Below are 10583 nucleotides of genomic sequence, written 5' to 3' on the forward strand. Positions count from 1 at the left end.
TCTCCACTCTTCTGTTTTCTCTTTGTTTCCTCAAGGCTTGATAACATTAAAAAAAAAAAAAAAAAAAAAAAAAAGAAAGAAATCTTGGATGTAAGTTCAGAAGAAAATGAGTTCAATGTGGGGAATCTTAGTGCTAGGGGTTCGTAAAGAGCACGTGGTTGGCTCACAGTGTCTTTTGGCAGAGTACAGGGGAGAGAGCTGGCATAGGTCCACCGGGACTTCAGGGGTGGAGCACTGCTCACCTGGCCAGCACCCTGGGCCCCGCAGAGTGGTCTACTCTTCCCTGCTTGGGGGTCACCTCACAGTCTGTAAATGTAGAGCAGAAGATTCTTCTGGGGTGGAGAAAACATAAGCGAGGCACTTTATTCAGCATCTGCTATAGATTGTGGTGAGGTGTGTGTGTATGTTGGGCTTTATTGAGATAAATCATTTTGTCACGAGGCGTCATCAGCACTAAGGTAAATGAATCAATTGCACTTTGTCCTTATGGATAATCATCAGGTTATGCATTATGTAATTTACCTACTCTCGTAGAGCACTTTTTATTGAAACATCTATTTGCAGATCTGGGGAGGACTTATGGCTCTTCATTTGCTTTGGTTTGTTCTTTCAGAGCTTCTCCACATTATTTCAGCAATTGAGGCCCCAGAGGTCCCTGATGACTGACCCCCCCATACCTATCCAGGCAGAGTGTTCAGGGAGAGAGCATGAGTGGGAATGGAGGGAGGGTCCCTTACTCCTAAGCCCACTATACAGCAGTTATGGCACAAAAGGAAGCCATCCCCTTTATCTGTGCCTAGCAGAAATTCCTAGATTCCTAAATAATGAACATTGATTCACTTACATGACATAAATAATTAGCAAGATTTGACCTCTTCTAGGATTTCTTAAAGTGTTCTACAAGCGTGACTTCTGAAATGTAACTTCCCCCACCCCTCCCCTATATGCCACCATGACTTCAGAGATTTACAAAAGAAAAGAATTATGCCTCTATCCTCTGGTTTTCATCTTCCAAATTCTTTAATTTGTCATCGTAGAGAAGAAGCTACCAACACATGAAAGAAAAAAAAAAATCTCACCTGAATGTACTATATCAATGTCTAACTTAGCTCATCTTTCATTTTCTCTGCCAGAGTCTTTTTTTCCCCCCAGATTCACATTTTTCATTGCCGGCAGGGGTGTTAGCAAGTCGAGTTCCCTAAGCTGGTACCTCCAATGTTTCTTGTGTTTAAAAGTCCCTAGTCTTCCTTGCTACCACCTCTTTTTCCCCGCCTAGAGCCTAGTCCTTTGGACAAACTGCCTTTTCCTGACTTCTGGGAATAGTTCTTTAGTATCCATGGCCTTTTTTTTTGACCTACAAGTCCACTGAAAGCCCAACACCCTGCCAAGCATCAGTTGTTTTTTTCCCAGCTAGTCAACAAATAGAAGAACAAAACCACATTCAGTAAAAGACACTCATTCTCAGTTCCCAAACCAGGGGAGACATGTGCAAAGATAAATCAAAGATCTATTGAAGGATTCTAGATAACGGCAAAATCTGGAGACAGTCTACCAAGCAAGGTCAAATTATTATAAAAAACGTATGTCTTTGATTACAAGAGTTGCCTTATTTCTATCTTTTTTCTGATGTAGCACCTAGGTAAGTGATTGTGACAGAAGACAGTGTTTTGTTAAATGATCTGAGTCACTGTGTGACTGAGTGGCTGTTTTAGGTATCACTAGACACGTGCCATCTACCCCAGCAAGACCCAGCTGGGCAGACATTTGTGGTACCTTGTTTTGATCCATCTAATTGCTCTAAAATGGCCCATCAAGGAAATGATCAGCAGGGTTGTGGGACAGTCCAAGCAATGAGGAAGTGCCTAGGCTCTGGAATCAGACTCTGGGCTTGAATCTTGGGCCTACCATTTTAGAGTTGCATGACTGTGCAAGTCACATAATCTTTCTCGGCTTCAGTTATCTTATTCAAAACACAAGGATAAACAATGCCTGGCTAGAAGGTTGTCATCAGGATATGAGACGATGGTGTGACATTCCCAGCACTTACTGTCTAGTAAGCATGACTTCACTGTGCTAGTAGAGAGAGATGAAGAAGAAAGAGTCAGTAAACGTCTTCCTATAATCACTGTCCGATATTAATTCTGAAAGAACCTACGATCAGCACCAATCAGAGGTCGTTTTGTAAATGAAGACAGCATGACATCATGGTATAGGAGTGAATTTGTTTAGATTTACGTGCTCTACCTTCTATCCCCCTGCTATATACTACATCATGTTATGTATCAGGCAGAGGCTTGGGGGCAGTCTGTCCTCATGTCGGGCATGTCTGTCAATAGAGTGTATTTTGATCCACGTGAAATTCAGTCCTGCTGTAGCGCAAGAGAAAGCTGTCCTCTGGATTACCTGACTTGCTCTATCTAAACTACTGCAAAAGCAGGTGCATGGTGCTTTCTACAATATGTTCAGATTTGTCTTCGTTTTGGTAGTGGCCTTATTCCTAGCTTGAGGGGAGCCAGCACGAGACCAGAAGAGATCAATTAGCCCGCCAACCCCCAGATTGCCCCATCTCTGTGGCATCTTACCTTTGGTTGCGGAGAGCTGAGATTTATACTGCCCTCGGACCAGCCGGCAGGTGGACCCATCCCCGCCGCAGACTCCACAGTTATCCTCCTTGATGGTGCTTCCCAGCTGGTGATCGCAGCCGACAATCTAACAGGAGGAAGAGATGTGTGGTTCAACCAGCTGCCTGCCGCAGGGCTCCATCGTGAGGCCCATCACCATGCAGGGACCCTCCCTTCACTTTTGAGGAAGGCTAAAACATGCTTCCCATAGAGGAACCAATGCAACTGAAATTTCCAAGCTAAGGAAGAAAAAAAACAGTATAGACAAAGATGCTTTTACAGTTCGAATATATAAACAGAAAGAGGGGGGTGGAAGGGGGAGAGACAGAGGATGGGAGCAGGCAGGGAAGAAGTAAGGGAGAGAGGAAGATCTTGACCTGTTGATATGATTGAGCCTTAATTAAGAAATCATTCCCAGTGTAATAATCATGATTCACTAAAATTACAAAAATACAATTATGGAAGAAAAGATTTCATGGATTATTTTCACATTCCATATTGTTCCTTAGACTAGAAGCTGTGTAAGGGTAGGGGTGTAGTGTGTTAGGTCCATTGATGTACTCCGAGCAACTGCTATTGTGCTTGGCAAATTGTACCCCTCAATAGGAATTGGTGAATCATAACAGGTGAAAGAGTTCTACCACTGAGCCACCAAGGCTGCTGAATGGTAATGAAAATGGTTCCTTTTCTAGCTAGTGCTTCAACTAAGAAAAGAGAAACAATCACAGAATCAGCCACCAGAAGCAAGATTACTGGATGTGTGTGCGGTGGGAGAGGAGCATTGACGTGGAGGGTGGCAGAGATAACCAATACTGAGGCCCTCTCTGCCTGGCTATGTCCCACCAGGCACAATACAAGTATCTCATTAATTCTGAGAATGATCATGTAAGACATCTCCATTTATAGCTGAGGCCATGAATCTGGCCAAGGTCACTTTGGTAATAAGTAGCTGAGTTCTAAGCACATCTGACATAGCATTTATGCTTAGTCCAAATCAGTCTTAACGAAATCACAAGCACTTATCACGTATGTGGGCAAATTAAGCTGTACTTTTACTCTTTCCTTTCCAATGTTCAAGTTCAAAAAAATTCAAAGCCAAACTGCATCAAGTTGTACTTCTATAGTTCCAGTTAGATCTAGTACCAAAAGACCTATTCCACTTCCAAATTACTTCAACAACTGTCTTCGATTAAAAAATAAAATGAGAACTGCAGTGACATTTAAAGGGGCTTCTTTCCAGAAAGTCCCCACAATTTGTTGTCTTTCAAAAATCCAGTTGTTAATATGACCTTTCTTTAAGGCTTGATTTTCTTCTTTGTACTTTTAATTATTAATTGCAAACACATGTTTAGCCAAAGGTTTGAAAAATACAATTATTTAGCATTGAGTTATATATGTGTTTTATTTTTAAATGTGGTAATATGTATTTTTTATACACAGGCATACAGGCATCTTTAAAAATAAATGACAAGGCAGTAATTCCTTCAATGATTGGGCATTTTTTGAAATACAAAGATGTCAAGAAAACATAACGGGGAGCAAAGAGGGCTGGTTCTGTCCATAAGGGGTCATTATGGTCAAACTGCAATTCACGTCAATATGTTCCCAGGCTGCAGTGAAGCCTCTTCAGAATTCACCCAGGCTCCATCCATACACAGCCAACACATGCTGGCTTAAGACTTCAGTAATGTGTTTCTATGAAGCTGGAGTAAACTTATTATCAAATTTTTTATCTGTAGATGCACCTACATAGGAGCTAAATAATTCCATATTCACTTGTATTCTGAACATGGTATGAAATGGGAGGGCAGAAGTAACTTATTTACCACCACCACCAAAAAAGTCACTTAATCATTTATCCAACAATGCTAAAGATCTGCTATGGGTCAGGCACTGTGTTAAGAGCAAAATCCAAAGGGTTTAAGCACATACGGTCCTACCCTCCTGGGACTCAGAGTCTAGTAGCAGAGACACGTATATTTAAATCATCACACACAATCAATGTAAAATGATAATCATGATACAAACTATAAAACACAGATCCATGATACTCTGAGAACATAAATTATGGGAAATTTGATTTCTGGCTAGAGAGGCCAGAGAAAGCTTTCCTGAAGAAGAGTCTTTGGAGCTGAGATACCAAAGAGGTTCCAGAGTTAGCTAGACAAAAGGGACGTATTGCTGTGAGTTGTACTGCACATTTTTGTCACGTGTAGATACCTACCAGCTAATTAGAAGGTAATCCAAACCGAAATTGGCAAAAAACAAAAAGGAAAACAAAAAAATGTCAGAAGAATAAACCATAGGGTTGCCTTAATAGGGTCGAATCCTTTGGGAAAACAAAACAAAACATGGCAACCCTAATTTTGGCCGGGTTCAAAGAACCATTGACTCAGGTGTTGTTCTTTGGGGCTGGAAAGAAATAATCTTAATCTTACAAGAGACTCAGCACTATAGAGGGGGATAGGCAGGGAGCACGGAAATTTACTCTCAGGCGTCTCAAATATAACTATGCTTATTCCTTAAATTAAAGAAATTTCAGGTTTCTCAAAGGATTTAGCTTGCTCTGGAGAATTTTTAGTGGTCTCTGATGTCTCTAAAGAAGCCAAATAGGAGATTACCATGAAAATCTCTCTCTAAGCCTAAAGATTTCTTATGGCTCCAAAGCCATATTAAGAAAAGAAAAATCCAACTTCACAGATCCAAAGTAAGAATCTATTAGGAGCAGCTAAATAGAAGATGACATACTTTAAGGCTAACTTGACCAGACCACCAACTTAGAGCTCTTGATGTAAGTTTATGGACCTTAGGACATGAACCAAGTGAGTTCTAACTGGGCTTTGTTTAACTTTGGAATTGAAAAGACAAACATCTCCCTGATACACTTTTTCTCCCTTTGTATCAGTTCCTTCTTAAGGTGCCAAAATATTCTTACTCAATTATTTTTAAAACATGGGAAGACTTTATCATCAGATAAAATGTTCTTATTTTGGTCCCAGTAGAAAACTGTTTGCAGTTATATCAAGAAAATCATTATTGACGTATCTCAGTCTGTCTCAATGTGTTGGTCTGGGATAACAGAGTAATTAAAAATTAGTTAAACTGTGACTTTGAGAGCTATTATTAATAACAAAGAAAAAACAGAAATACAGAAATGGGTTTATTTGGCAGTTATAATGATAGGTCTCTTTGTGCCTTTGCACATACCACTATTTCTGCCTAACGTGCTCTTCCCCAATTCTTTATTTGGCAAACTCCTACTCATCCTTCAAATCCCAAATTAAGTGTCTGCTCCTCAAACAAGACTTTTTTAGTTTCCAGAGTGAATGGCCTTATTACTTTATGCTTCTTTAGCCATTTGTTCATGAGTCTATGTGGCAGAGATTACTGGTCGCTACCCAACATCCATCTTCCCTATTTTTTTTTAATAGCAGAACTCCAGTTTTACTTCGGGTGGCAATATGTCCAGTTAGAAAGAACACATTTTTCCCCCCCCCCCACTGGCTTTGTGACCATTTGCAATTCATGAAATAAAAGTGGAAGGGTTCTGTGGGACTTCTGGGAAGACTACTTAAAAGAAGTCAACTTAGATGACCCCACCTGCCCCCTACTCTCCTTCCTTCCTGTTGGCTCCAGGTGCTGAAATAAAAAATGAGACAATCCTGAGAACAGAAGCCTGGCAGTACGGAGGACAGAACGGGAAAAAAGAGCCTGGCCTTTCGCCTCACTTAGACTGATTGCATCCTGTCTTTTTTTTTTTTTTTAAAGAGAGTAAATCCTTTATGTGCTTAAGCTATTATTAGTTTGGGGTTTCTTTTATATACACCCAATTCAAATAGTTGTATAACTTATATTGTGTTTAATCTAGTGTTATATCTGTCTCTGTATCAGCTCATGGGCTATTTGAGAGCCCATGCTTCATTAGTCTTTGTATTTCTCCTGTTTGGCACAGTGTTTAACATTTGATGTGTGCATCAAATGCTGGTGAATCAATGAAACACACAGCAAACATAATGGTTTGTTAATGAAGCCACTGTAGGTGACAGGTAAGCAGCCTTAGACTGTAGTCATTGATGACACACATGTAAACAAAAGTGTGCATATATGTGCATACATGTGCTTATTTGTTTCTGTGTAAACAGAGGAACAGACATATAAATGACAACTACACATCAAACCAAAACCTCTGTCCTGATGCACGAATAAGAATTACAATAAAGGGCCAGTATTTTTAAGAGACTATTTCCCAAGTGCACCTATGCTCATTATTAGTGAAATGTCATAGAAGGCAATGTTCGGGTCACCGAGTTCCCAGACCCACCCCATTCTGGACAAAACATTAAAGTGAGATAATGACCACTCATAACTTTGGCAACCACATGGAATTTATTTGTAAGGGGTGGAAAACTAGCTGAGTATTTTGACCTAATGTATTTTATTCATATTCTGCTACTAGTTGTCAATTTGATACAGTGGCGGGACCTCCTCTGTATCCCTAGTAGGGTTTTTTTGTTTTTTTAAATAAAATTTTTATCTCAGGTGATATAAAAAGTGAAAAGCACCAAGATGTTTTCCTTGTTTAAACACCATTAGTGGGTCAAAAACTTTTGCCTTGCTATCTTGATTGTAGGCTTTTTGCATATATACACATAAGTATAAACACAAACAAACAGTCCTTCATCCTATTTTTGAGTAGAATATTTTTCTTCATTCTTCATTCTCCTTCAGGATTTACTAAATGGAAGGGGGGGAGAACCCTTCCTAAACAAAAACTAGGATGATAATATCCAGTTATCATTAGCTTATAGACTTCAAGCATGCCATGCGGATTTTAGGCATTAGGGCTATTCTGCGTGCTGATAGAAATCTCTCCCTTAGTCTTGCAGAACTGATAGAAAGTGAACAGGCTGAACACAAGACTGAAATTCTCTAGACACTGAAATATGTATAATAAAATGTCTTCACTACGAGCCACAGGAAAAAGAAAGATTATTATCTGAATAATTTGGAGAATGTAAATAAACACAACCCACAAGCTGACACCATGCCCCAAACTGACGTGCTTAGATGGGTTCACACTGGCTACATTTCAAATGGTTTCCCATAAGGACCTCAACTTCTAGCATCAAATACTGAGCCAGTGATGTCAAGCTTTTCTTGATCCAACACCATGAGGTAAGAAACTTTTAAATCGCTTTATTTTCAGCACGGGGAAAGACAAATATGGAAAACTAAAATCTGATCACAGCTGCTCTTATTTATAATTATTTAATTCAGATAGAACTTTATGGGGAAGAATAAGTGCTCTTACACACATTATAACTCATTTACTATTTACGTTAAGAGGGAAGGTAGTGTATCCTTAACCTTAGGTTCAAAACGTTTAGATATTGATTGATTTGCTTATGCTTCACCTTTTTGCAGAAATATGTGTAGCATAATACATATAATACAAAACAATAAAATAAAAACAATGGGAAGATGGAGCGAAGAGAAAAATAAGAAAGATGAGTTAAAGCCAGGAAGAATGTATACAGAATACATAAAATCCTATACACTTGTTAAATGGGGATTACATATCTGGATATGAGGAAAACATGAGCAATTGCAAGAGTTATAGCATTTACTGTATCTTTTGGAAAATGTGTAGGATAATGTGGTCCTTGTAGGAGACAATAAATATTTATGTAATGAATGAATGACAAACTGGCTCAGGAGAACTAAAATTACTCAAAGTACTGAAATCCTATATATATATCTGCTGTGAGTTTTCCGAAAGACAACGCCATGTAACAGTGTCCCAGTAACAACTCAGCAAATAAATACAAGACCTTTCAAAGAATTGATTCTTCAGTAATCTTTGATGAACCCTAATAGTCAGGGAACATTTGATAAAAGCAAATTTTAAGGAGTCAAAACAAATCATCCAGGTACAGAGTATTGGGCTGGTCAGATTTAATCTACAAATAGACTTTATAACACTTAGGGCTGGTTAGCAAAAATATGGCATACGTGCAGCTATGTTCCCTGCTAGGACCCATGACAGACATTGCTAATCAACTGTAGTTTGATTGGCAAATCTCTTTGCCATTGAGATTTTATGTGGCTCCACATCTTCTACGGCACTGTACTCAAGAGGCCAAACTCAAAAGACGATGGCTGTCATTGGAGGAGACTACACCAATTTACTATTCCAGAGTCTGGGAAATGAGCTGGCTGACCACCTTTTAGATGATTCACCGCAAGTATCTCTCTTTAAAATAGCATCCTTGAGCAGTGTGATGAAGAGGCGAGAATGACCCCTGGATTGACAAAGCCCACATGCAGCTGCATCCTCACATCCAGGGCCTCTGTCCCACTACCAGGGCCACCATGCCCAAGAGAAATTCTCAAGAGTATGCCAGAGGAGACAAAGTCAAGGTGAGGGATGAGCCAAGGACAAGATCTGCAAGGTTACCTGCTGAACCTGCTCCTTCAAGCCTACAAAGGCCCCTGCAAAGAAGGAAGAGAAGGTACCCAAAGGGGAAAAGGGGAAAGCTGATGTTGGAAAGGATGGGAATAATTATGCAGAAAATGGAGATGCCAAGAATGAATCAGGCACAGAAGCTGAAGGGGCTGGTGATGCCACATGAAGTGTGTGTGTTTTTTATAACTGTGTAATTCTGGTGACCGTACAGTTTGAAATGTGACTTTTTAATCAAGTTTTATAAAAATGCAGAATTCTGTTTTACTTTTCTTTTCTTTCTTTCTCCCCCAACCCCGGCCTTTTTTTTTTTTTTTTTTAAAGATTATATTTATTTTATTTGACAGAGAGAGAGATCACAAGTAGGCAGAGAGGCAGGCAGAGACAGAGGGGGAAGCAGGCTCCCCGCTAAGCAGAGAGCCCGATGCGGGACTCGATCCCAGGACACTGAGATCATGACTTGAGCTGAAGGCAGCAGCTTAATCCACTGAGCCACCCAGGTGCCCCCACTTTTTTTTTTTTAAAGCTATGTTGTTAGCACCAGAACACTTCAGTGTTGTTTTTGGGAAAGGGCATATGTCACTAACAGAATATTCTGGAAGCTAGATTGACATGGGGAAATACCTTTCCTTTCTAGTTTTCAGAAACTTCCTCTTGGTTTCTAGGAAGAGGGATTCCTTGAGGTTGACACATATGAGGCACCTTGGCACAGACGCCTTGTGGTGTGAAAAAACTAAAATTCATTTTTATGTTTTTTTCTCCCTCTGCCTTTACCATAGCCTTGACCCCCTTAAGCCCAGAGACCTAATGGAAACTGACCCCAAGAAACGGTTCCTACTATGTCAGGCAATCTGAACTTCACAACTTGTCACCATTGAGATAGCATCCTTCAAAACAATTTCTTTTTCATCTTAATAATTCAGGTTAATATTTTTGCCATTTTCACTTCATTTCCTGAAAGTCAGGGTCATCTTATGAAAAGTTCTAAAACAATATGCTACATGTGAAATGTCAACCCTCTCATGGTTCACCTCCCCTTCCAATTTCCCTCAACTCCCTTCTCCTCTCCATCTCCCTATGTCCTCTGTGTTATTTGTTATGCTCTACAAATAAGTGAAACCGTATGATAATTGACTCTTTCTGCTTGACTTATTTCACTCAGCATAATTTCTTCTAGTCCCATCCATGTTGCTACAAAAGTTGGGTATTCATCCTTTCTGATGGAGGCATAATACTCCATAGTGTATATGGACCACATCTTCCTTATCTATTTGTCCGTTGAAGGGCATCTTGATTCTTTCCACAGTTTGGCGACCGTGGCCATTGCTGCTATAAACATTGGGGTACAGATGGCCCTTCTTTTCACTACATCTGTATCTTTGGGGTAAATACTCAGTCGTGCAATTGCAGGTTCCTAGGGAAGCTCTATTTTTTATTTCTTAAGGAATCTCCACACTGTTCTCCAAAGTGGCTGCACCAACTTGCATTCCCACCAACAA

At 39.9% G+C, this 10583-nt stretch overlaps 1 protein-coding gene and 1 pseudogene across 1 annotated transcript in view; one reads left to right on the forward strand and one right to left on the reverse strand.

Annotated features, from left to right (window-relative positions):
• ADAMTSL1 (ADAMTS like 1) overlaps positions 1 to 10583 on the reverse strand; it is a 381590-nt gene that overhangs the window by 249634 nt on the left and 121373 nt on the right. Inside the window, exon 5 of the mRNA XM_059411591.1 lies at positions 2583 to 2709. Within this exon, the coding sequence (XP_059267574.1) occupies positions 2583 to 2709 (127 nt within the window). The remainder of the gene's footprint in view (positions 1 to 2582; positions 2710 to 10583) is intronic.
• On the forward strand, positions 8890 to 9253 carry LOC132024917 (non-histone chromosomal protein HMG-17-like; annotated as a pseudogene).

This window comes from Mustela nigripes, chromosome 9 (genome assembly GCF_022355385.1).
Source record: "Mustela nigripes isolate SB6536 chromosome 9, MUSNIG.SB6536, whole genome shotgun sequence".
Taxonomy (NCBI): Eukaryota; Metazoa; Chordata; class Mammalia; order Carnivora; family Mustelidae; genus Mustela; species Mustela nigripes.